Genomic DNA, 27,942 nt, shown 5'->3' with positions numbered 1-27,942 from the left:
TCCAGTCACCACATAGGCTTCTATCTTCCCTTTGTTACTAATACAGTCCGTCTTAAGCTTTCCTCTGACATTTCTCTCCATTTCTCTCCAGCTGCCCCCGTTGAATTTGATGTCCTGGGGAACGATGTTGGTCAGGGTAAAGGTGGACTTCTGAGTATCAAGGTCATGAGCATGTGAATTTGGGAAGAGGTGACCTCTGTTCACCCCTTTAATTGGTATTGAGTTGTTATAGTTCACATATTGATAATCTGATTAGTTTCCATAGTCGCTGTTCCCAGCCTGGTGTTCGTAACGGCCTCCTGTCTCTTTCTGCATTTCAGGACTGTTGTTTTCCCCGTTGAGCTGCAGGAAACAAGTCATACATTCATTCACAGGTTTTCTGTACAATAAACCCTCCTTTCTGTACAATAAACCCTCCTTTCTGTACAATAAACCCTCCTTTCTGTACAATAAACCCTCTTCTGGGGGGGTTCACAATCCACAATCAAGTCTCTGTACCCTCCATAGTGGTAGTTCTATATTCTGTATCATAACTGTCTGAGATATAGCAGTAAACAAATACAAATGTTATATGACAAAACATTAGTCCTACCTGGGGCTCGATCATCCAGGGATCATTTGGTCTACCCGTTGTATTACCAGTGAAGGTGTAGGCTGAGAACACAGGGATCCTCTTGGTCGTGTCGTAGAGAGTTGCAAACCTGTAGATGCTGTTGAACTTCTGGCAAATCGGCTTGTAGCGGTTCTGGTTCTGGACCGTCCCATCAACCAAAATACCTGGGATATTTGGAGTTGTCCCCTCCATGAAGAAATTCTTGCACTGTGGAACAACACTGAACTTCTCCACTACATGAGAGAGAGCAGGAGGAAGGAGAGAGAGAAGGAGGAGAGTAGAGAGATGATTCAATACCCCCATCATCACCTGAAGACTGTACAACACAGAGACAAAGATGAAGTTACAGAGACCAGTTGGCAGACTGGAGACTGTTGAGCTGAGTCAGGACAGACTGATTTAAATAGTTATTACAGAGACCAGTTGGTAGACTGGAGACTGTTGAGCTGAGTCAGGACAGACTGCTTTAAATAGTTATTACAGAGACTCCTCCTTCAGATGTCAAGACAGAAAGGGTTGATTTGCATAAACCCCTCTGTATGTTTCCATGGAAACTGCTGTAACTAATAACATGTGACTCACCTCCCGTAGTTTCTAACACGTATGGACCCAGAACTGAATCACACAATATTATAGTTCTGGGTTAATGAGATTAGACTGCTCTAAATAGTGACTGCATCCACACTTTGGTTCTGGTAGAAAAACGTTTTAGGATAAAAACATGACTTTACTCAGCATAGAGTCTGTCAGAAGATACACATCAGACTATTAGAACAGAGGGACTGTTCTGGAATTACAGTTGCTGAGTTCATTCATTAATATCCCACAAGGCTTAGCGACTGAATCAGCAACTCAAAGAAGTAAACTTGCATTTCCCTTGACCAGCAAGTCAACATATTTAGTATGATGTCTCAAAGGCCTCACAAACATTACAGATATGTGTCCAACTGAATGAAACGGAGGAAGATGTGTCCAACTGAATGAAACGGAGGAAGATGTGTCCAACTGAATGAAACGGAGGAAGATGTGTCCAACTGAATGAAACGGAGGAAGATGTGTCCAACTGAATGAAACGGAGGAAGATGTGTCCAACTGAATGAAACGGAGGAAGATGTGTCCAACTGAATGAAACGGAGGAAGATGTGTCCAACTGAATGAAACGGAGGAAGATGTGTCCAACTGAATGAAACGGAGGAAGATGTGTCCAACTGAATGAAACGGAGGAAGATGTGTCCAACTGAATGAAACGGAGGAAGATGTGTCCAACTGAATGAAACGGAGGAAGATGTGTCCAACTGAATGAAACGGAGGAAGATGTGTCCAACTGAATGAAACGGAGGAAGATGTGTCCAACTGAATGAAACGGAGGAAGATGTGTCCAACTGAATGAAACGGAGGAAGATGTGTCCAACTGAATGAAACGGAGGAAGATGTGTCCAACTGAATGAAACGGAGGAAGATGTGTCCAACTGAATGAAACGGAGGAAGATGTGTCCAACTGAATGAAACGGAGGAAGATGTGTCCAACTGAATGAAACGGAGGAAGATGTGTCCAACTGAATGAAACGGAGGAAGATGTGTCCAACTGAATGAAACGGAGGAAGATGTGTCCAACTGAATGAAATGGAGGAAGATGTGTCCACTGAATGAAATGGAGGAAGATGTGTCCAACTGAATGAAATGGAGGAAGATGTGTCCAACTGAATGAAATGGAGGAAATGGAGGAAGATGTGTCCAACTGAATGAAATGGAGGAAGATGTGTCCAACTGAATGAAATGGAGGAAGATGTGTCCAACTGAATGAAATGGAGGAAGATGTGTCCAACTGAATGAAATGGAGGAAGATGTGTCCAACTGAATGAAATGGAGGAAGATGTGTCCAACTGAATGAAATGGAGGAAGATGTGTCCAACTGAATGAAATGGAGGAAGATGTGTCCAACTGAATGAAATGGAGGAAGATGTGTCCAACTGAATGAAATGGAGGAAGATGTGTCCAACTGAATGAAATGGAGGAAGATGTGTCCAACTGAATGAAATGGAGGAAGATGTGTCCAACTGAATGAAATGGAGGAAGATGTGTCCAACTGAATGAAATGGAGGAAGATGTGTCCAACTGAATGAAATGGAGGAAGATGTGTCCAACTGAATGAAATGGAGGAAGATGTTTACAACTGAATGAAATAGAGGAAGATGTTTACATCTTGGTGTATCTGTAGTCTGACCTCTGCTGAGTTTATTTCCAGTAACTGAAGTAGTTCACAGTAAGAGTTGACACAAGGCTGTGTATGTAGCATTAGAAAATGTGGTTCCTAACAACACTGTGGTCAGAGCAGCACTGGACTGATTAACACCTCAGACTCAGCAGCTGTAGATTCTTCAGTTGAGGAGGCCTTTTCTCAGTCAGAGTAGAGGAGACTGGGGAACAAACTAACACTTTTAGACTTTAGTTTATTATGAAAATAATAATTAAGTTAGATTCATCATATTGTTATACAAATAACATATCTCAGCTACCATTAGACACTAAGTATGTTCCCAGGACCTACCAGTCATTTACAATTCAACCAAGTGAAGGATATTAAATGTTATAATTGACCCAGTAGGTGAATGTTCCACAGGTCAATAATTTAACAAAAAGACAGGAGGATAGTATATTTACTATGTAGCAGCTCCTGTGGTAGCCTAAATACACCTATCAGAGGGTACTGTGGTAGTATAAATACACCTATGAGGGTTGGGTACTGTGGTAGTATAAATACACATATGAGGGTTGGGTACTGTGGTAGTATAAATACACATATGAGGGTTGGGTACTGTGGTAGTATAAATACACATATGAGGGTTGGGTACTGTGGTAGTATAAATACACATATGAGGGTTGGGTACTGTGGTAGTATAAATACACATATCGGAGGGTACTGTGGTAGTATAAATACACATATCAGAGGGTACTGTGGTAGTATAAATACATATATCCGAGGGTTGGGTACTGTGGTAGTATAAATACACATATCAGAGCTTACTGTGGTAGTATAAATACACATATCAGAGCTTACTGTGGTAGTATAAATACACATATCAGAGGGTACTGTGGTAGCATAAATACAAATTTCTGTTGTATAATAATGAATATCAGTAAACATTCTAACCAACAGGTAACGGTTACGAATCCCTTTTGGCCCTGCAGTCTAGGGGGGGATGGATACGAGACCCGTAACATAAATCAGGCAAATTATAATCGTGACAAGTAACAGTGAGAACAAAAACCACAGACAACTTAAAATCTACCGTCAAACACTCAGGGTTTATTTTAAACACACGGTAAACGGGTGTGGGAAAAGGGGCTGAGCTGGACCCAAGCAAAGAAACAAAAATCCAAAACACCCTTAAACTAGACAAACCTCAATAACAGCTAACTAACCAAAAATACAGTGGGTGGTCCACCCAGTTCTAACTAGGGTACTTTCGCAAAGTATTCCTACGGGTAATGTATGCCCATGGGCGACTTGTCTGGTTACCCCCTTTTTCCCACCAAACAAGTCAAACAACAAAACAATACTCACAGGATAACCGGATATATGTGACATGTAGTTGCAAAACAAAAGAGATCAATACAGAGATAGGGCTGGGGACACAGAGAGCGATTGAGAGAATGAACACAAAGATTGATCTGGAGAGAAAACAACTGACTGGGTTTTTAAACCAAGGGAAAGGGGCTGTGATTGGTTGAGGGAAAAGGAACAGGTGTCTTCTGATTGGTGACTGATTGGTGAGTGATAATTGTCACCTGTGAGGAGGAGAAGGAGAGAAAAGAAATACACATTAAGGATACCTGTATCCGTAACAGTTAATCTGGAGAATGTGGCTATTGGCTGAGCAGGCAACTGGTGGGAGAAGGAAGGGCGGGTGGAATGTTTTTGAACCAAAAGACCTTATAAATGTTTTGTTTGTGACTTTGAAATTCTAACACTGATGTTATAAACATTTATTTAGGAAAAGTCAAAGAGGGGTCAGGTGGTCGGGGAAATGACTTCCATAATGACAGAGTTAGGGTCGATTTTAAATTCCTCAAACACGTCTGTGATCGTTGAAGAATACAGCTGTCTCATAACCATGTCTCCAACTCCCCCCTCTCACCCCCCCCCCCCCCCTTCTCTATCCTCTGTTAAATTGTAACTTTGTGAGGCTGGAGACTTCACTAACAGGAAATTGCAGTTTTCATTATTGGAAACCAGAAGATAGCAATAATGGATGTTTCATTTATTGGTGTTGTTTATGTTGATGTATTGTGGTCTGACCACTGCTGAGTTTATTTCCAGAAACTGAAGTAGTTCACAGTAAGAGTTGACACAAGGCTGTGTATGTAGCATTAGAAAATGTGGTTCCTAACAACACTGTGGTCAGAGCAGCACTGGACTGATTAACACCTCAGACTCAGCAGCTGTAGATTATTCAGTTGAGGAGGCCTTTTCTCAGTCAGAGTAGAGGAGACTGGGGAACAAACTAACACTTTTAGACTTTAGTTTATTATGAAAATATTATTTAAGTTAGATTCATCATATTTTTATCCAAATAACATATCTCAGCTACCATAAACACACTAAGTATGTTCCCAGGACCTACCAGTCATTTACAATTCAACCAAGTGGAGGATATTAAATGTTATAATTGACCCAGTAGGTGAATGTTCCACAGGTCAATAATTTAACAAAAAGACAGGAGGATAGAATATTTACTTTAGGGCCTCAAAACCCTTTTTCTTCTTCAATAAAACTAAAAGTCATCAATGGATTTAAACAAAACCTCTTAGCAGTGTTGCTACTGAATGTTGGCTTGTATGATGTATAATATACTATGAATACATTTCTTATTTCATGAAACTACAGGAATCCTTTGTTTCAGGGAAACATTATATTTGTTCAACATGCGTGTGGGGAGGAGTTCCCCTTTCTGTCCAATGAGGTCATTTCTGGACAATATTTCAGCAAGTAAAATGATGGTTCTACTTTAGAATGTGGAACACAGCCAATAGGGAGGTTTGATTGTTACACATTCTAAATAGTTCCACCTGTTCCACATACAGAGGAGTTTATCCAACCCTCCTTGTCCAGTCTGACCACTAATTATACCAGACAGGACTCATCTTCATACAGAGGAGTTTATCTAACCCTCCTTGTCCAGTCTGACCACTAATTATACCAGACAGGACTCATCTTCATACAGAGGAGTTTATCCAACCCTCCTTGTCCAGTCTGACCACTAATTATACCAGACAGGACTCATCTTCATACAGAGGAGTTTATCCAACCCTCCTTGTCCAGTCTGACCACTAATTATACCAGACAGGACTCATCTTCATACAGAGGAGTTTATCCAACCCTCCTTGTCCAGTCTGACCACTAATTATACCAGACAGGACTCATCTTCATACAGAGGAGTTTATCCAACCCTCCTTGTCCAGTCTGACCACTAATTATACCAGACAGGACTCATCTTCATACAGAGGAGTTTATCCAACCCTCCTTGTCCAGTCTGACCACTAATTATACCAGACAGGACTCATCTTCATACAGAGGAGTTTATCCAACCCTCCTTGTCCAGTCTGACCACTAATTATACCAGACAGGACACATCTTCATACAGAGGAGTTTATCCAACCCTCCTTGTTATTATTTGACCATGCTGGTCATTTATGAACATTTGAACATCTTGGCCATGTTCTGTTATAATCTCCACCCGGCACAGCCAGAAGAGGACTGGCCACCCCTCATAGCCTGGTTCCTCTCTAGGTTTCTTCCTAGGTTCTGGCCTTTCAGGGAGTTTTTCCTAGCCACCGTGCTTCTACACCTGCAGTACTTGCTGTCTGGGATTTTAGGCTGGGTTTCTGTACAGCACTTTGTGACATCAGCTGATGTAAGAAGGGCTTTATAAATACATTTGTTTTGATTTGCCCAGTCTTGACCACTAATTATACCAGACAGGACTCGCTCTAGGCCAGTTCCTCTTTTTACTTCAGACATATCTTCTTCCACATATCGTCACAGAAAAGTTGATCAGCAAGATAATGTTTACCCAGTGGCATCCTGAGACATTGATAGATCATGAGAGAAGAAAATATTAAATTACCATTTCTAAGCTGCTCATTTATTATGGAAAAACTCAACCCAGGACATTCTGAGGCAGGCCTTGGAGACAGGAAGGACATCACCCTCTTTTGGTCTCCACCCCACCAGGGAAAGGACAGTGATGAACTGGGAGCTCTGTAGGCAGCTCCTGGTAAACAGCGTCTGGTCAATCCACTGCTGCTGCTTCTTGTTGAGAGTTGCCCACCAGCTCTCTGGAATCACCAGCTGCATTTTAAGGGAGAGAGAGAGGCAGGAAGGACATCACCCTCTTCTGGTCTTCACCCCACTGGGGCAAGTTCAGAAGCCTGGGGTGGATACAAGAGGGCCTGGGTTAGATCACCAGGGACAGGGGCCGAACGTGAGGCAGGAGGGAGCGCTGGAGGTACCTGCATGTCCAAGGGTTCATACCTAATACATACAGAGAATACATAAGAGACAGATACAGTACTAAGCATTCTCAGCACCATGACAGTAAATCTACAGCATGAAAGGTAAGAGACAGATACAGTACTAAGCATTCTCAGCACCATGACAGTAAATCTACAGCATGAAAGGTAAGAGACAGATACAGTACTAAGCATTCTCAGCACCATGACAGTAAATCTACAGCATGAAAGGTAAGAGACAGATACAGTACTAAGCATTCTCAGCACCATGACAGTAAATCTACAGCATGAAAGGTAAGAGACAGATACAGTACTAAGCATTCTCAGCACCATGACAGTAAATCTACAGCATGAAAGGTAAGAGACAGATACAGTACTAAGCATTCTCAGCACCATGACAGTAAATCTACAGCATGAAAGGTAAGAGACAGATACAGTACTAAGCATTCTCAGCACCATGACAGTAAATCTACAGCATGAAAGGTAAGAGACAGATACTAGATTTAGTTGTGTAACTAAAGGACAAAGAATGCATAGGCCTTTATGACAGATACAGGAAGGGAGTGTCATGATGCTGAGGAGTGTCACATTCAATACATGGACACATAGTAAGATTAACACAATGCACATCTTCCATTATTGTAAAGTATTCATGCTTGCAGAATGCCAAGGGAACAGAATAGCCTACCTAACATTGCAGAACCATATTCATGTGTAGATTGAAATGCAAGGCAAACGTTATGTTCCACAGTTTCTGTGTTGTTGTGGGTTTGTGTGTGTTTCAGGAAATGGCTTCCTGGATTCCTCAAGCAGCTGATTGGTCGACCCCCATCACTGATTGGAGCTCTGACCCACCGTCTTGTCAGGGGAAACAGCTGATCTTCAATTACCAACTCCTCCAGCAGCTTGAAAAGCCTGTGTTTCTTTGTTAGGAGAGAGAGCTGCTCTGTATGTCCTGTGTTGGTTGTTGGTCTGGAAGTTGTTGAAAGTATTGTGTAGCCTCTCCTACAGAGGTATGCCATAGGACTGAGTGTTTTTGGTTTATTGAAATTGTTCACTAAGTTTGAATTAATCTGTTTCATTTGTTCCCAGGGGGGAAGGGGAATGCACCTTGGGAGTGTTTAGGCAAGAGGCCTGCGGGCATACATAACCCGTAGTATTGAGTCTGTCTATGTACACTAGGTCAGACCTGGGAGGCCCACCCCCTGTATTCTGGTTAGCAGCCAGTTGGTGCTAAAGGTTAGGTCAGACCTGGGAGGACCACCCCCTGTATTCTGGTTAGCAGCCAGTTGGTGTTAAAGGTTAGGTCAGACCTGGGAGGACCACCCCCTGTATTCTGGTTAGTACCAGTTGGTGTTAAAGGTTAGGTCAGACCTGGGAGGACCACCCCCTGTATTCTGGTTAGTACCAGTTGGTGTTAAAGGTCAGGTCAGACCTGGGAGGACCACCCCCTGTATTCTGGTTAGTAGCCAGTTGGTGTTAAAGGTTAGGTCAGACCTGGGAGGACCCCCCCTGTATTCTGGTTAGTAGCCAGTTGGTGTTAAAGGTTAGGTCAGACCTGGGAGGACCACCCCCTGTATTCTGGTTAGTAGCCAGTTGGTGTTAAAGGTCAGGTCAGACCTGGGAGGACCACCCCCTGTATTCTGGTTAGTGCCAGTTGGTGTTAAAGGTTAGGTCAGACCTGGGAGGACCCCCCCTGTATTCTGGTTAGCAGCCAGTTGGTGTTAAAGGTTAGGTCAGACCTGGGAGGACCACCCCCTGTATTCTGGTTAGCAGCCAGTTGGTGTTAAAGGTTAGGTCAGACCTGGGAGGACCACCCCCTGTATTCTGGTTAGTACCAGTTGGTGTTAAAGGTTAGGTCAGACCTGGGAGGACCACCCCCTGTATTCTGGTTAACAGCCAGTTGGTGCTAAAGGTTAGGTCAGACCTGGGAGGAACACCCCCTGTATTCTGGTTAGCAGCCAGTTGGTGTTAAAGGTTAGGTCAGACCTGGGAGGACCACCCCCTGTATTCTGGTTAGTACCAGTTGGTGTTAAAGGTTAGGTCAGACCTGGGAGGACCACCCCCTGTATTCTGGTTAACAGCCAGTTGGTGCTAAAGGTTAGGTCAGACCTGGGAGGACCACCCCCTGTATTCTGGTTAACAGCCAGTTGGTGCTAAAGGTTAGGTCAGACCTGGGAGGACCACCCCCTGTATTCTGGTTAGCAGCCAGTTGGTGTTAAAGGTTAGGTCAGACCTGGGAGGACCACCCCCTGTATTCTGGTTAGTACCAGTTGGTGTTAAAGGTTAGGTCAGACCTGGGAGGACCACCCCCTGTATTCTGGTTAGTACCAGTTGGTGTTAAAGGTCAGGTCAGACCTGGGAGGACCACCCCCTGTATTCTGGTTAGTACCAGTTGGTGTTAAAGGTTAGGTCAGACCTGGGAGGACCACCCCCTGTATTCTGGTTAGTACCAGTTGGTGTTAAAGGTCAGGTCAGACCTGGGAGGACCACCCCCTGTATTCTGGTTAGTACCAGTTGGTGTTAAAGGTCAGGTAAGCTGTGGGAAGGCAGGTAAGGTAGGAGATGGGACTCTTTTACTTCCATTGCTTTGGTTCCGTCCAGCCCCTTTTCCACCTTAACGTGTTTAATGAAGAATAAATTCCCTGTAAACGGTGTTTTTCCCTGCCGTCCTTCCCCGCACCTACGATCACATACCTTTTTCACTCCCCGGGGAGTTGAGTTGTAGCAGGTTGTTGCGTTGCCTCCTCCAAGATGCGAACATGACACCAAATATCACGATTTTTACACCATGAAACTAAATAGAACTGTATGTTTTCAATTCGCTTTTCCATTCTTCTTACAACTTCACAGATGTAGCAATAAGATTTACAACTGATTTCATCCAACCTGGTAAAATATATATTTACTCTGTAACTCTCCGTTTGGTGTAAACAAAGATCCGATGAGGGGAAAGTGTCATGGCGCCGTTTGGTTTTTCAAACTTCCGGTTAGGGCGGAGCTAAGGTCAAAGGGCGAATCTGATTGGTCCACACGTGGATGGATACGTTTCTTTGAGACTGTCTCGCATTCCCATTGGAGGATTTTAGCAAGTTGAGACTGGATAGACATCCGGTTGGTCTGCACAGGAAAATAATGCGCAACAGATTACACGCACATTCGTGAAGCGGCCTTATTTTGTCCCTCCGCTGGGGATAGACATGTTCCTGAGCGAACATAGCTAATAACTTTGAAATGTACGTTTATTTAACTATTTTATTTATTTATTTATTTACCAAATTGTTTAAATGCTCAACAAATTACTTTAATGTGAATTTTTAATTCAAATGTTGAGTCAGTGCTTTTTATCAGCCCGCTAGCCGAGCTAAATTGGGATCGGATCCAAAAACTAGCTAGCAGGCGATCTCTTCCTGCATATCAGCTGTTAAGAGATGGAACAACTAAACTAACTAATTGTAAACTCAGCAATGTGTCAATTGTGAAGACCCAGACAGTTTTTTTAACCCTGAATTGGGGAACTTCCTAGTCAGCTAATGACAAATGTAGCAAATCTATCTGTTCTGTATACTTCTGGCCCTTCTTTGGACACTGTGTTAACAACCCTCCAGACGAGCTTCAATGCCATACAACTCTCCTTCCGTGGCCTCCAACTGCTCTTAAATGCTAGTAAAACTAAGTGCATGCTCTTCAACCGATCGCTGCCTGCACCTGCCCGCCAGTCCAGCATCACTACTCTGGACGGTTCTGACTGAATATGTGGACAACTACAAATACCTAGGTGTCTGGTTAGACTGTAAACTCTCCTTCCAAACTCACATTAAACATCTCCAATCCAAAGTTAAGTCTCGAATTGGCTTCCTATTTCGCAACAAAGCATCCTTCACTCATGCTGCCAAACATACCCTCGTAAAACTGACCATCCTACCGATCCTCGACTTCGGCGATGTCATTTACAAAATTGCCTCCAACACCCTACTCAACAAGCTGGATGCAGTATATCACAGTGCCATCCGTTTTGTCACCAAAGCCCCATATACTACCCACCACTGCGACCTGTACACTCTCGTTGGCTGGCCCTCGCTTCATACTCGTCGCCAAACCCACTGGCTACAGGTCATCTACAAGTCTCTGCTTGGTAAAGCCCCGCCTTATCTCAGCTCACTGGTCACCATAGCGGCACCCACTCGTAGCATGCGCTCCAGCAGGTATATCTCACTGGTCACCATAGCGGCACCCACTCGTAGCACGCGCTCCACCAGGTATATCTCACCACTCACCCTCAAAGCCAATTCCTACTTTGGTTGCCTTTCCTTCCAGTTCTCTGCTGGAACTGCAAAAATCACTGAAGCTGGAGACTCATATCTCCCTCACTAGCTTTAAGCACCAGCTGTCAGAGCAGCTCACAGATCACTGCACCTGTACATAGCCCATCTGTAAATAGCCCATCCAACTACCTCATCCCCATATTGTTATTTATTTATTTATCTTGCTCCTTTGCACCCCAGTATCTCTACTTGCACATTCATCTTCTGCACATCTACCATTCCAGTGTTTAATTGCTATGTTGTAATTACTTCGCCACTATGGTCTATTTATTGCCTTAATTCCCTTATCTTACCTCATTTGCACACAATGTATATAGAGTTTCCTACTGTATTATTGACTGTATGTTTGTTTATTCCATGTGTTACTCTGTGTTGTTGTATGTGTCGAACTGCGTTGCTTTATCTTGGCCAGGTCGCAGTTGTAAATGAGAACTTGTTCTCAACTAGTCTACCTGGTTAAATAAAGTTGAAATAAATAAAAAATGAAGCCTGTGAGAGTCTGGTGTTTTGTTCTCATGGTGTTTAAATGTATCCAAGTGACTCCAAAATGTTCCAATTCAACAATAGACCACATAATTTGAGCTAAAAATATAAATTACTGAAAGCACTATTTTAGTTGTCAGTTATTCATTCAAACTTTGCCATAACTATGTGTCCAACCAGCTATGGTCCAGCATACCAGCTAGCTACCATGTCTCTAAACATACCTGGAGCTGGTCAAGAAGCTACCATGTCTCAAAACATACCTGGAGCTGGTCAAGAAGCTACCATGTCTCTAAACATACCTGGAGATGGTCAAGAAGCTACCATGTCTCTAAACATACCTGGAGCTGGTCAAGAAGCTACCATGTCTCTAAACATACCTGGAGCTGGTCAAGAAGCTACCATGTCTCTAAACATTCCTGGAGCTGGTCAAGAAGCTACCATGTCTCTAAACATACCTGGAGCTGGTCAATAAGCTACCATGTCTCTAAACATACCTGGAGCTGGTCAAGAAGCTACAATGTCTCAAAACATACCTGGAGTTGGTCAATAAGCTACCATGTCTCTAAACATACCTGGAGCTGGTCAAGAAGCTACCATGTCTCAAAACATAGCTGGAGCTGGTCAAGAAGCTACCATGTCTCTAAACATACCTGGAGCTGGTCAAGAAGCTACCATGTCTCTAAACATACCTGGAGCTGGTCAAGAAGCTACCATGTCTCTAAACATTCCTGGAGCTGGTCAAGAAGCTACCATGTCTCAAAACATACCTGGAGCTGGTCAAGAAGCTACCATGTCTCTAAACATACCTGGAGCTGGTCAAGAAGCTACCATGTCTCTAAACATTCCTGGAGCTGGTCAAGAAGCTACCATGTCTCTAAACATACCTGGAGCTGGTCAATAAGCTACCATGTCTCTAAACATACCTGGAGCTGGTCAAGAAGCTACCATGTCTCAAAACATACCTGGAGCTGGTTAAGAAGCTACAATGTCTCAAAACATACTTGGAGTTGGTCAATAAGCTACCATGTCTCTAAACATACCTGGAGCTGGTCAAGAAGCTACCATGTCTCAAAACATACCTGGAGCTGGTCAAGAAGCTACCATGTCTCTAAACATACCTGGAGCTGGTCAAGAAGCTACCATGTCTCTAAACATACCTGGAGCTGGTCAAGAAGCTACCATGTCTCTAAACATACCTGGAGCTGGTCAAGACGCTACCATGTCTCTAAACATACCTGGAGCTGGTCAAGAAGCTACCATGTCTCAAAACATACCTGGAGCTGGTCAAGAAGCTACCATGTCTCTAAACATACCTGGAGCTGGTCAAGAAGCTACCATGTCTCAAAACATACCTGGAGCTGGTCAAGAAGCTACCATGTCTCTAAACATACCTGGAGCTGGTCAAGAAGCTACCATGTCTCTAAACATACCTGGAGCTGGTCAAGACGCTACCATGTCTCTAAACATACCTGGAGCTGGTCAAGAAGCTACCATGTCTCTAAACATACCTGGAGCTGGTCAAGAAGCTACCATGTCTCTAAACATACCTGGAGCTGGTCAAGAAGCTACCATGTCTCTAAACATACCTGGAGCTGGTCAAGAAGGACTTTCAAACATTGTTCTAGAATCATCAAAATCCAGGCTTCATCACATCCGGCCGTGATTGGGTGTCCCATAGGGCGGCGCACAATTGGCCCATCATCGTCCAGGTTTGGCCGGGGTAGGCCGTCATTTTAAATAATAATTTGTTCTTAACTGACTTGTCTATTTAAATAAAAGTTAAACACATTTTTTTAAAGGATTTTCAAGCAGTGTTGTAGAATCATCTCACCAGCAGGTGTCAGCCTTGTTCCAGTTTTCAAACCTCCACTTCATGACCTCTGAAAAGGACAGGTTTCAAATGATTTACTGATTAATTGATTGATAAATATATTATATATATTTCCATCATCTATGATTTTGATCTATTATCCAAATAATTGATCATTAGCATATTTGCATTCAGTTACGATAAACAAGCAGACTAAAAACAGATTGTGAGAATTTACATCCCACATTCAGCCACACTTGAACCAGGAAATGTCCCCCTTTGTCCAAGTTCACAAACAATAAATACTATTATTTCTCATCAAAATGTCACTGGGTGAGCTGCTGTAAAAAATATTACAAAATGTTTCCCTGCAATCAGTGGAAGGCAACAAAAGACACACCTGACGCTGAGTTAAGAGAGACAGACTGACCTGACGCTGAGGTAAGAGAGACAGACTGACCTGATGCTGAGGTAAGAGAGACAGACTGACCTGACGCTGAGGTAAGAGATACAGACTGACCTGATGCTGAGGTAAGAGAGACAGACTAACCTGACGCTGAGGTAAGAGAGACAGACTGACCTGACGCTGAGGTAAGAGAGACAGACTGACCTGACGCTGAGGTCAGAGAGACAGACTGACCTGACGCTGAGGTAAGAGAGACAGACTGACCTGACGCTGAGGTAAGAGAGACAGACTGACCTGACGCTGAGGTAAGAGAGACAGACTGACCTGACGCTGAGGTAAGAGAGACAGACTGACCTGACGCTGAGGTAAGAGAGACAGACTGACCTGACGCTGAGGTAAGAGATGCAGACTGATCTGACCTGCTTTAGTAGACTACTGACCTGACCTGCTTTAGTAGACTTCTGACCTGACCTGCTTTAGTAGACTACTGACCTGACCTGCTTTAGTAGACTACTGACCTGCTTTAGTAGACTACTGATCTGACCTGCTTTAGTAGACTACTGACCTGACCTGCTTTAGTAGACTACTGACCTGACCTGCTTTAGTAGACTACTGACCTGACCTGCTTTAGTAGACTTCTGACCTGCTTTAGTAGACTACTGACCTGACCTGCTTTAGTAGACTACTGACCTGACCTGCTTTAGTAGACTACTGACCTGCTTTAGTAGACTACTGATCTGACCTGCTTTAGTAGACTACTGACCTGACCTGCTTTAGTAGACTACTGACTTGACCTGCTTTAGTAGACTACTGACTTGACCTGCTTTAGTAGACTACTGACCTGCTGTAGTAGACTACTGACCTGACCTGCTTTAGTAGACTACTGACCTGACCTGCTTTAGTAGACTACTGACCTGACCTGCTTTAGTAGACTACTGACCTGACCTGCTGTAGTAGACTACTGACCTGACCTGCTTTAGTAGACTACTGACCTGCTTTAGTAGACTACTGACCTGACCTGCTTTAGTAGACTACTGACCTGACCTGCTTTAGTAGACTACTGACCTGCTTTAGTAGACTACTGACCTGACCTGCTTTATTAGACTACTGACCTGACCTGCTTTAGTAGACTACTGACCTGACCTGCTTTAGTAGACTACTGACCTGCTTTAGTAGACTACTGACCTGACCTGCTTTAGTAGACTACTGACCTGACCTGCTTTAGTAGACTACTGACCTGACCTGCTTTAGTAGACTACTGACCTGCTTTAGTAGACTACTGACCTGACCTGCTTTAGTAGACTACTGACCTGACCTGCTTTAGTAGACTACTGACCTGACCTGCTTTAGTAGACTACTGACCTGATCTGCTTTAGTAGACTACTGACCTGACCTGCTTTAGTAGACTACTGGCCTGCTTTAGTAGACTACTGACCTGACCTGCTTTAGTAGACTACTGAATGTTGCACCAGAAGAATCCATTTTAGTGGATAGGCCAACAATACAGGATGCGGGGGTTGCCATTAACCAGCAGCAACATTTTAAACGTTAAGAAGGTGGACTTTATGGCATTTATAGCTGTGGTAATTAATGCCACTGCCAAGGGAGAGAGAAGGTACAGGAAGATATACATCAGAGTGATTATGGTGGAGCTGTTCCCGGGGCTGAAAGATTTCACAGCAAAGGAGTTACATGGAATATTGGCACAAGCCGTACCACCCTCTCATGCCCCAGAGCCGTACCACCCTCTCAGGTCCTAGAGCCCTACCACCCTCTCAGGTCCCAGAGCCGTACCACCCTCTCAGGTCCCAGAGCCGTACCACCCTCTCAGGTCCCAGAGCCGTACCACCCTCTCAGGTCCCAGAGCCGTACCACCCTCTCAGGTCCTAGAGCCCTACCACCCTCTCAGGTCCCAGAGCCGTACCACCCTCTCAGGTCCTAGAGCCGTACCACCCTATCAGGTCCCAGAGCCGTACCACCCTCTCAGGTCCTAGAGCCCTACCACCCTCTCAGGTCCCAGAGCCGTACCACCCTCTCAGTTCCTAGAGCCGTACCACCCTCTCAGGTCCATGAGCCGTACCACCCTCTCAGGTCCCAGAGCCGTACCACCCTCTCAGGTCCCAGAGCCGTACCACCCTCTCAGGTCCCAGAGCCCTACCACCCTCTCAGGTCCTAGAGCCGTACCACCCTCTCAGGTCCCAGAGCCGTACCACCCTCTCAGGTCCTAGAGCCCTACCACCCTCTCAGGTCCCAGAGCCGTACCACCCTCTCAGGTCCTAGAGCCGTACCACCCTCTCAGGTCCCAGAGTCGTACCACCCTCTCAGGTCCTACAGCCGTACCACCCTCTCAGGTCCTAGAGTCGTACCACCCTCTCAGGTCCCAGAGCCGTACCACCCTCTCAGGTCCCAGAGCCGTACCACCCTCTCAGGTCCCAGAGCCCTACCACCCTCTCAGGTCCCAGAGCCGTACCACCCTCTCAGGTCCCAGAGCCCTACCACCCTCTCAGGTCCCAGAGCCGTACCACCCTCTCAGGTCCCAGAGCCGTACCACCCTCTCAGGTCCTAGAGCCGTACCACCCTCTCAGGTCCCAGAGCCGTACCACCATCTCAGGTCCTAGAGCCGTACCACCCTCTCAGGTCCTAGAGCCCTACCACCCTCTCAGGTCCTAGAACCGTACCACCCTCTCAGGTCCCAGAGCCGTACCACCCTCTCAGGTCCCAGAGCCGTACCACCCTCTCAGGTCCCAGAGCCGTACCACCCTCTCAGGTCCCAGAGCCGTACCACCCTCTCAGGTCCCAGAGCCGTACCACCCTCTCAGGTCCCAGAGCCGTACCACCCTCTCAGGTCCCAGAGCCCTACCACCCTCTCAGGTCCCAGAGCCGTACCACCCTCTCAGGTCCCAGAGCCGTACCACCCTCTCAGGTCCCAGAGCCGTACCACCCTCTCAGGTCCTAGAGACCGAGAAGGGACATATAGAGAACTAAAAGAAGGAGGAAGTGGGAGTTTTGTTTGTTTTGGTAATGTACTATTTTATTAGGGTGGGTGGATTAAGTTAGTATCACTATTATGTTTGGAGTTATTTATTTTATTGTATTTTTTTATTTCAAACCGTCCAGTTGGTGGCAGCAAAGCACCTTTTTGTGTGTAGTCCGCCATACAACCCACAGAAGAAGAAGAAGCCACTTTCCCTTCATCGGATCATTGTTTAAATCACAAGGAGAGTTACAGAGTAAGTATCTTTTACAAGGTTGGATGAAATCAGTTGTAAATGTTATTGCTACATCTGTGAAGTTGTTAGAAGAATGGAAAAGTGAATGTAAAACATACAGTTGTATCTCAGCAGTCATCTACCTATGATACCCGTAGCATTGGTTTGGTATCGGTAACTACCTGTACAATCACACACCACTTGTCTGCATTTTCAATACTATTTTTACAATCGGAGATATTTTAATTCATACTATCGCTTAAATTGGTGCTTTGTTGTGTGGTGTAAGACGTCTGTGAAGTTGTGAAATCGTGTGAACGTGATGCAGGCTACAGTTCAGTAACTTTAACATGCTACTGTACAGTAGTTTATTTTATGTTTCAGTGTAAAATAGTTTTATTCAACATGTATCAGTCATGGATTAGATAATACATGTATTATGTTGTCTAGTTTCATGGTGTCATAATCATGATATTTGCCTTGCATTTCAATCTACACATGAATATGGTTCTGCAATGTTAGGTAGGATATTCTGTTCCCTTGACATTCTGCAAGCATGAATACTTTACAATAATGGAAGATATGCATTGTGTTAATCTTACTATTTGTCCATGTATTGAATGTGACACTCCTCAGCATCATGACACTCCCTTCCTGTATCTGTCATAAAGGCCTATGCATTCTTTGTCCTTTAGTTACACAACTAAATCTAGTATCTGTCTCTTACCTTTCATGGTGTAGATTTACTGTCATGGTGCTGAGAATGCTTAGTACTGTATCTGTCTCTTACCTTTCATGCTGTAGATTTACTGTCATGGTGCTGAGAATGCTTAGTACTGTATCTGTCTCTTACCTTTCATGCTGTAGATTTACTGTCATGGTGCTGAAAATGCTTAGTACTGTATCTGTCTCTTACCTTTCATGCTGTAGATTTACTGTCATGGTGCTGAGAATGCTTAGTACTGTGTCTGTCTCTTATGTATTCTCTGTATGTATTAGGTAGGACCCCTTGGACATGCAGGTACCTCCAGCGCTCCCTCCTGCCTCACGTTCGGCCCCTGTCCCTGGTGATCTATCCCAGGCCCTCTTGTATCCACCCCAGGCTTCTGAACTTGCCCCAGTGGGGTGAAGGCCAGAAGAGGGTGATGTCCTTCCTGCCTCTCTCTCTCCCTTAAAATGCAACTGGTGATTCCAGAGATCTGGTGGGCAACTCTCAACAAGAAGCAGCAGCAGTGGATTGACCAGACGCTGTTTACCAGGAGCTGCCTACAGAGCTCCCAGTTCATCACTGTCCTTTCCCTGGTGGGGTGAAGACCAGAAGAGGGTGATGTCCTTCCTGTCTCCAAGGCCTGCCTCAGAAAGTGCTGGGGTGAGTTTTTCCATAATAAATGAGCAGCTTAGAAATGGTAATTTAATATATTCTTCTCTCATGATCTATCAATGCCACTGGGTAATTAATAATTGGATGTAACTTAAACACTTAAACAATGTCACTTTATATAATGTTTACATACCCTACATTACTCATCTCATATGTATATACTGTACGCTATACCATCTAAATCAAATGAAATGTATTTATATAGCCCTTCTTACATCAGCTGATATCTCAAAGTGCTGTACAGAAACCCAGCCTAAAACCCCAAACAGCAAGCAATGCAGGTGTAGAAGCACGGTGGCTAGGAAAAACTCCCTAGAAAGGCCAAAACCTAGGAAGAAACCTAGAGAGGAACCAGGCTATGAGGGGTGGCCAGTCCTCTTCTGGCTGTGCCGGGTGGAGATTATAACAGCACATGGCCTAGATGTTCAAATGTTCATAAATGACCAGCATGGTCAAATAATAATAATCATAGTAGTTGTCGAGGGTGCAACAAGTCAGTAACACAAGAGTAAGTGTCAGTTGGCTTTTTCATAGCTGATCTTTGAGAGTATCTCTACCACTCCTGCTGTCTCTAGAGAGTTGAAAACAGCAGGTCTGGGACAGGTAGCACGTCCGGTGAACAGGTCAGGGTTCCATAGCTGCAGGCAGAACAGTTGGAACTGGAGCAGCAGCACGACCAGGTGAAATGTGGACAGCAAGGAGTCATCAAGCCAGGTAGTCCTGAGGCATGGACCTAGGGCTCAGGTCCTCCGAGAGAGAGAGAGAGAAAGAAAGAAAGAGAAAGAGAGAATTAGAGAGAGCATATTTAAATTCACACAGGACACCGGAAAAGAGAAGAGAAATACTCCAGATGTGACAGACTGACCCTAGCCCCCCGACACATAAACTACTGCAGCATAAATACTGGAGACTGAGACAGGAGGGGTCAGGAGACACTGTGGCCCCATCCGATGAAACCCCCGGACAGGGCCAAACAGGTAGGATATAACCCCACCCACTTTGCCAAAGCACAGCCTCCACACCACTGGAGGGATATCTCCAACCACCAACATACCATCCCGGGACAAGGCCGAGTATAGCCCACAAAGATCTCCGCCACAGCACAGCCCAAGGGGGATAAACTCCTCTGTATGAAGATGAGTCCTGTCTGGTATAATTAGTGGTCAGACTGGACAAGGAGGGTTGGATAAACTCCTCTGTATGAAGGTGAGTCCTGTCTGGTATAATTAGTGGTCAGACTGGACAAGGAGGGTTGGATAAACTCCTCTGTATGAAGGTGAGTCCTGTCTGGTATAATTAGTGGTCAGACTGGACAAGGAGGGTTGGATAAACTCCTCTGTATGAAGATGAGTCCTGTCTGGTATAATTAGTGGTCAGACTGGACAAGGAGGGTTGGATAAACTCCTCTGTATGTGGAACAGGTGGAACTATTTAGAATGTGTAACAATCAAACCTCCCTATTGGCTGTGTTCCACATTCTAAAGTAGAACCATCATTTTACTTGCTGAAATATTGTCCAGAAATGACCTCATTGGACAGAAAGGGGAACTCCTCCCCTCACGCATGTTGAACAAATATAATGTTTCTCTGAAACAAAGGATTCCTGTAGTTTCAGTAAATAAGAAATGTATTCATAGTATATCATACATCATACAAGCCAACATTCAGTAGCAACACTGCTAAGAGGTTTTGTTTAAATCCATTGATGACTTTTAGTTTTATTGAAGAAGAAAAAGGGTTTTGAGGCCCTAAAGTAAATATTCTATCCTCCTGTCTTTTTGTTAAATTATTGACCTGTGGAACATTCACCTACTGGGTCAATTATAACATTTAATATCCTCCACTTGGTTGAATTGTAAATGACTGGTAGGTCCTGGGAACATACTTAGTGTGTAATGGTAGCTGAGATTATGTTATTTGTATAACAATATGATTAATCTAACTTTAATAATATTTTCATAATAAACTAAAGTCTAAAAGTGTTAGTTTGTTCCCCAGTCTCCTCTACTCTGACTGAGAAAAGGCCTCCTCAACTGAAGAATCTACAGCTGCTGAGTCTGAGGTGTTAATCAGTCCAGTGCTGCTCTGACCACAGTGTTGTTAGGAACCACATTTTCTAATGCTACATACACAGCCTTGTGTCAACTCTTACTGTGAACTACTTCAGTTACTGGAAATAAACTCAGCAGTGGTCAGACCACAATACATCAACATAAACAACACCAATAAATGAAACATCCATTATTGCTATCTTCTGGTTTCCAATAATGAAAACTGCAATTTCCTGTTAGTGAAGTCTCCACCCTCACAAAGTTACAATTTAACAGAGGATAGTTAGGGGGGGACATGGTTATGAGACAGCTGTATTCTTCAAGGATCACAGACATGTTTGAGGAATTTAAAATCGACCCTAACTCTGTCATTGTGAAAGTCATTTCCCCGACCGCCTGACCCCTCTTTGACTTTTCCTAAATAAATGTTTATAACATCAGTGTTAGAATTTCAATATCACAAACAAAACATTAATTAGGTATTTTGGTTAAAAAACATTCCACCTGCCCTTCCTTCTCCCACCAGTTGCCTGCTCAGCCAATAGCCACATTCTCCAGATTAACCTTTACCTGTTGGTTACAATGTTTACTGATATTCATTATTATACAACAGAAATGTGTATTTATACTACCACAGTACCCTCTGATATGTGTATTTATACTACCACAGTACCCTCTGATATGTGTATTTATACTACCACAGTACCCTCTGATATGTGTATTTATACTACCACAGTACCCTCTGATATGTGTATTTATACTACCACAGTACCCTCTGATATGTGTATTTATACTACCACAGTACCCTCTGATATGTGTATTTATACTACCACAGTACCCTCTGATATGTGTATTTATACTACCACAGTACCCTCTGATATGTGTATTTATACTACCACAGTACCCTCTGATATGTGTATTTTTACTACCACAGTACCCAACCCTCTGATATGTGTATTTATACTACCACAGTACCCAACCCTCTGATATGTGTATTTATACTACCACAGTACCCAACCCTCTGATATGTGTAATTATACTACCACAGTACCCTCTGTGTATTTATACTACCACAGTACCCTCTGATATGTGTATTTATACTACCATAGTACCCTCTGATATGTGTATTTATACTACCACAGTACCATCTGATATGTGTATTTATACTACCACAGTACCCAACCCTCTGATATGTGTATTTATATTACCACAGTACCCTCTGATATGTGTATTTATACTACCACAGTACCCAACCCTCTGATGTGTATTTATACTACCACAGTACCCTCGGAATGTGTATTTATACTACCACAGCACCCAACCCTCTGTGTGTATTTATACTACCACAGTACCCAACCCTCTGATATGTGTATTTATACTACCACAGTACCCTCTGATATGTGTATTTATACTACCACAGTACCCTCTTATATGTGTATTTATACTACCACAGTACCCTCTATGTGTATTTATACTACCACAGTACCCTCTGACATGTGTATTTATACTACCACAGTACCCTCTGATATGTGTATTTATACTACCACAGTACCCTCTGATATGTGTATTTATACTACCACAGTACCCTCTGATATGTGTATTTATACTACCACAGTACCCTCTGATATGTGTATTTATACTACCACAGTACCCTCTGATATGTGTATGTATGCTACCACAGTACCCTCGGATATGTGTATTTATACTACCACAGTACCATTTGATATGTGTGTTTATACTACCACAGTACCCAACTCTCGAATATGTGTATTTATACTACCACAGTACCCTCTGATATGTGTATTTATACAACCACAGTACACTCTGATATGTGTATTTATACAACCACAGTACACTCTGATATGTGTATTTATACTACCACAGTACACTCTGATATGTGTATTTATACTACCACAGTACCCTCTGATATGTGTATTTATACTACCACAGTACCCAACCCTCTGATATGTGTATTTATACTACCACAGTACCCTCTGTGTATTTATACTACCACAGTACCCAACCCTCTGATATGTGTATTTATACTACCACAGTACCCTCGGATATGTGTATTTATACTACCACAGTACCCAACCCTCTGATATGTGTATTTATATTACCACAGCACCCTCTGATATGTGTATTTATACTACCACAGTACCCTCTGATATGTGTATTTATACTACCACAGCACCCAACCCTCTGATATGTGTATTTATACTACCACAGTACCCAACCCTCTGATATGTGTATTTTCACTACCACAGTACCCTCTGATATGTGTATTTATACTACCACAGTACCCTCTGTGTATTTATACTACCACAGTACCCTCTGATATGTGTATTTATACTACCACAGTACCCTCTGATATGTGTTTTTATACTACCACAGTACCCTCTGATATGTGTATTTATACTACCACAGTACCCTCTATGTGTATTTATACTACCACAGTACCCTCTGATATGTGTATTTATACTACCACAGTACCCAACCAGGAGCTGCCTACAGAGCTTCCAGTTCATCACTGTCCTTTCCCTGGTGGGGTGGAGACCAGAAGAGGGTGATGTCCTTCCTGTCTCCAAGGCCTGCCTCAGAATGTGCTGGGGTGAGTTTTTATATAATAAATGAGCAACTTAGAAATGGTAATTTAATATTTTCTTCTCTCATGATCTATCAATGCCTCAATGTTGACCCAGTGGCCTCCTTTCTAACTAAATGATTATATATTCTGTGATGATATCTGGGAGAAGATGAGTCCTGTCTGGTATAATTAGTGGTCAGACTGGACAAGGAGGGTTGGATAAACTCCTCTGTATGAAGATGAGTCCTGTCTGGTATAATTAGTGGTCAGACTGGACAAGGAGGGTTGGATAAACTCCTCTGTATGAAGATGAGTCCTGTCTGGTATAATTAGTGGTCAGACTAGACAAGGAGGGTTGGATAAACTCCTCTGTATGAAGATGAGTCCTGTCTGGTATAATTAGTGGTCAGACTGGACAAGGAGGGTTGGATAATCTCCTCTGTATGAAGATGAGTCCTGTCTGGTATAATTAGTGGTCAGACTGGACAAGGAGGGTTGGATAAACTCCTCTGTATGAAGATGAGTCCTGTCTGGTATAATTAGTGATCAGACTGGACAAGGAGGGTTGGATAAACTCCTCTGTATGAAGATGAGTCCTGTCTGGTATAATTAGTGGTCAGACTGGACAAGGAGGGTTGGATAAACTCCTCTGTATGAAGATGAGTCCTGTCTGGTATAATTAGTGGTCAGACTGGACAAGGAGGGTTGGATAAACTCCTCTGTATGAAGATGAGTCCTGTCTGGTATAATTAGTGGTCAGACTGGACAAGGAGGGTTGGATAAACTCCTCTGTATGTGGAACAGGTGGAACTATTTAGAATGTGTAACAATCAAACCTCCCTATTGGCTGTGTTCCACATTCTAAAGTAGAACCATCATTTTACTTGCTGAAATATTGTCCAGAAATGACCTCATTGGACAGAAAGGGGAAACTCCTCCCCTCACGCATGTTGAACAAATATAATGTTTCCCTGAAACAAAGGATTCCTGTAGTTTCATGAAATAAGAAATGTATTCATAGTATATTATACATCATACAAGCCAACATTCAGTAGCAACACTGCTGAGAGGTTTTGTTTAAATCCATTGATGACTTTTAGTTTTATTGAAGAAGAAAAAGGGTTTTGAGGCCCTAAAGTAAATATTCTATCCTCCTGTCTTTTTGTTAAATTATTGACCTGTGGAACATTCACCTACTGGGTCAATTATAACATTTAATATCCTCCACTTGGTTGAATTGTAAATGACTGGTAGGTCCTGGGAACATACTTAGTGTGTAATGGTAGCTGAGATTATGTTATTTGTATAACAATATGATGAATCTAACTTAAATAATATTTTCATAATAAACTAAAGTCTAAAAGTGTTAGTTTGTTCTCCAGTCTCCTCTACTCTGACTGAGAAAAGGCCTCCTCAACTGAAGAATCTACAGCTGCTGAGTCTGAGGTGTTAATCAGTCCAGTGCTGCTCTGACCACAGTGTTGTTAGGAACCACATTTTCTAATGCTACATACACAGCCTTGTGTCAACTCTTACTGTGAACTACTTCAGTTACTGGAAATAAACTCAGCAGTGGTCAGACTACAGATACACCACGTTGTAAACATCTTCCTCCATTTCATTCAGTTGTAAACATCTTCCTCCATTTCATTCAGTTGTAAACATCTTCCTCCATTTCATTCAGTTGTAAACATCTTCCTCCATTTCATTCAGTTGTAAACATCTTCCTCCATTTCATTCAGTTGTAAACATCTTCCTCCATTTCATTCAGTTGTAAACATCTTCCTCCATTTCATTCAGTTGTAAACATATCTGTAATGTATGTGAGGCCTTTGAGACATCATACTAAATATGTTGACTTGCTGGTCAAGGGAAATGCAAGTTTACTTCTTTGAGTTGCTGATTCAGTCGCTAAGCCTTGTGGGATATTAATGAATGTGAACTCAGCAACCGTAATTCCAGAATAGTCCCTCTGTTGTAATAGTGTGATGTGTATCTTCTGACAGACTCTATGCTGAGTAAAGTCATGTTTTATCGTAAAACGTTTTTCTACCAGAACCAAAGTGTGGATGCAGTCACTATTTAGAGCAGTCTAATCTCATTAACCCAGAACTATAATATTGTGTGATTCAGTTCTGGGTCCATACGTGTTAGAAACTACAGGAGGTGAGTCACATGTTATTATTTACAGCAGTTTCCATGGAAACATACAGAGGGGTTTATGCAAATCAACCCTTTCTGTCTTGACATCTGAAGGAGGAGTCTCTGAAATAACTATTTAAAGCAGTCTGTCCTGACTCAGCTCAGCAGTCTCCAGTCTACCAACTGGTCTCTGTAATAACTATTTAAAGCAGTCTGTCCTGACTCAGCTCAACAGTCTCCAGTCTACCAACTGGTCTCTGTAATAACTATTTAAAGCAGTCTGTCCTGACTCAGCTCAGCAGTCTCCAGTCTACCAACTGGTCTCTGTAATAACTATTTAAAGCAGTCAGTCCTGACTCAGCTCAACAGTCTCCAGTCTACCAACTGGTCTCTGTAATAACTATTTAAATCAGTCTGTCCTGACTCAGCTCAGCAGTCTCCAGTCTACCAACTGGTCTCTGTAACTTCATCTTTGTCTCTGTGGTGTTCAGTCTTCAGGTGATGATGGGGGTATTGAATCATCTCTCTATTCTCCTCCTTCTCTCTCTCCTTCCTCCTGCTCTCTCTCATGTAGTGGAGAAGTTCAGTGATGTTCCACAGTGCAAGAAGTTCTTCCTGGAGGGGACAACTCCAAATCTCCCAGGTATTTTGGTTGATGGGACAGTCCAGAACCAGAACCGCTACAAGCCGATTTGCCAGAAGTACAAAAACGTCTACAGGTTTGCAACTCTCTACGACACGACCAACAGGATCCCTGTGTTCTCAGCCTACACCTTCACTGGTAATACAACGGGTAGACCAAAAGATCCCTGGATGATCGAGCCTGGGGTAGGACTAATGTTTTCTCATATAACATAACATTTGTATTTGTTTACTGCTATATCTCAGACAGTTATGATACAGAATATAGAACTACCACTGTGGAGGGTATAGAGACTTGATTGTCTTGATTGTGAACACCCCCAGACATGAGGGTTTATTGTACAGAAATGAGGGTTTATTGTACAGAAATGAGAGTTTATTGTCCAGAACTTGTGAATGAATGAATAATTGTTTCCTGCAGCTCGACGCTGAAATGCAGGAAAGTGTAGAAGGCAAATCTCTCCAGGCTGTGAATAACGACTATAAGAACTCAATAAAAAAAAAAGATGTGAACAGAGGTCACCTCTTCCCATGTTCACATGCTCATAACCTTGATACTCAGAAGTCCACCTTTACCCTGACCAACATCGTTCCCCAGGACGTCAACTTCAACAATGGCAGCTGGAGAGAAATGGAGGAAAATGTCAGAGGAACTCTTGTGGAGAACTGTAAGGATGCTAACGACCAGATAAAGGCCTATGTGGTGACTGGAGCAGTTCCCAACAACAACAAAGTCAAACTGAACAACCGAGTGAACATCCCGGGTCTCATGTGGACAGCCTACTGCTGTGAAAACAAGAAGTACCAGAAGAACAAGAAGTGGATGGCCGGAGCACACTGGGGGAAGAACAAGAAGGGGGAGGGGGCATTGGGTCAACAAACCTTGGGAAAACTCGAAGAGATGTTGAACGGAAAACACAAAGATGGTCCTGTCAAGGTGTTCCCAACAAATTGTCCAAGATAACCTGAACCTACCACTTCCCCCTGACCCAGAAGATTGTCCAAGATAACCTGAACCTACCACTTCCCCCTGACCCAGAAGATTGTCCAAGATAACCTGAACCTACCACTTCCCCCTGACCCAGAAGATTGTCCAAGATAACCTGAACCTACCACTTCCCCCTGACCCAGAAGATTGTCCAAGATAACCTGAACCTACCACTTCCCCCTGACCCAGAAGATTGTCCAAGATAACCTGAACCTACCACTTCCCCCAGACCCAGAAGATTGTCCAAGATAACCTGAACCTACCACTTCCCCCTGACCCAGATGGAAGAATTTCTTCCGTAGTGAGGAATCTTTACAATTCCATGAGAAATAGATCTGGAAGGTTCTTTGGATGATCTGGGTACAGATGCTCACAGCATATCAACAAACTATCATTACTGTTAGAGTCATGATTATCAGGGTTAAATTGGTAGTGAGGGTTATAATGGTAATGAGGGTTATAATGATAGTGAGGGTTGTAATGGTAATGAGGGTTATAATGGTAATGAGGGTTATGGTTACATGTCAACATATGTACACTTTCAATTGTAATACTTTTCTCTTTTATGTCATATATATATATATAGTCTCTACTCTTCTCTACCCATCAACTGGCCTACAGTTTGTCAAGTTGTGACTTCCATACGACGGTTACCATCGAGATACTATTATATGTTCTGAATGTAATTCTATCTCGATGGTAACAGTGTAATTCTATCACTCTGTTACCATAGAGATACTGTTATATGTTCTGAATGTAATTCTATCACTGTTACCATAGAGATACTGT

General features: G+C 43.3%; 2 protein-coding genes and 1 long non-coding RNA gene across 3 annotated transcripts; 1 reads left to right on the top strand and 2 right to left on the bottom strand.

The window, feature by feature from the left end:
• Window positions 1-75: 75 nt before the first annotated feature.
• On the bottom strand, window positions 76-1,107 carry LOC115194917 (endonuclease domain-containing 1 protein-like). Its single transcript, XM_029754841.1, has 2 exons — window positions 593-1,107; window positions 76-342 (listed from the first exon to the last, which is right to left on the bottom strand). The coding sequence occupies exons 1-2, from the start codon at window positions 917-919 to the stop codon at window positions 253-255; spliced, it is 417 nt and encodes a 138-aa protein (XP_029610701.1). The 5' UTR covers window positions 920-1,107; the 3' UTR covers window positions 76-252.
• Window positions 1,108-6,619: 5,512 nt separating this feature from the next.
• On the bottom strand, window positions 6,620-7,944 carry LOC115194921 (uncharacterized). Its single transcript, XR_003878562.1, has 2 exons — window positions 7,815-7,944; window positions 6,620-7,148 (listed from the first exon to the last, which is right to left on the bottom strand). It is a non-coding gene; the product is annotated as an uncharacterized LOC115194921 (long non-coding RNA).
• Window positions 7,945-17,288: 9,344 nt separating this feature from the next.
• LOC115194914 (endonuclease domain-containing 1 protein) lies at window positions 17,289-27,400 on the top strand. Its single transcript, XM_029754836.1, has 6 exons — window positions 17,289-17,383; window positions 18,362-18,493; window positions 18,676-18,731; window positions 23,285-23,405; window positions 26,098-26,351; window positions 26,587-27,400. The coding sequence occupies exons 3-6, from the start codon at window positions 18,690-18,692 to the stop codon at window positions 27,127-27,129; spliced, it is 960 nt and encodes a 319-aa protein (XP_029610696.1). The 5' UTR covers window positions 17,289-17,383; window positions 18,362-18,493; window positions 18,676-18,689; the 3' UTR covers window positions 27,130-27,400.
• The last annotated feature ends 542 nt before the right edge of the window (window positions 27,401-27,942 follow it).

This window comes from Salmo trutta, chromosome 5 (genome assembly GCF_901001165.1).
Source record: "Salmo trutta chromosome 5, fSalTru1.1, whole genome shotgun sequence".
Classification (NCBI taxonomy): Eukaryota; Metazoa; Chordata; class Actinopteri; order Salmoniformes; family Salmonidae; genus Salmo; species Salmo trutta.
Note: the sequence above shows the minus strand (reverse complement) of the source record. Positions and strands in the feature narration are given on the sequence as shown.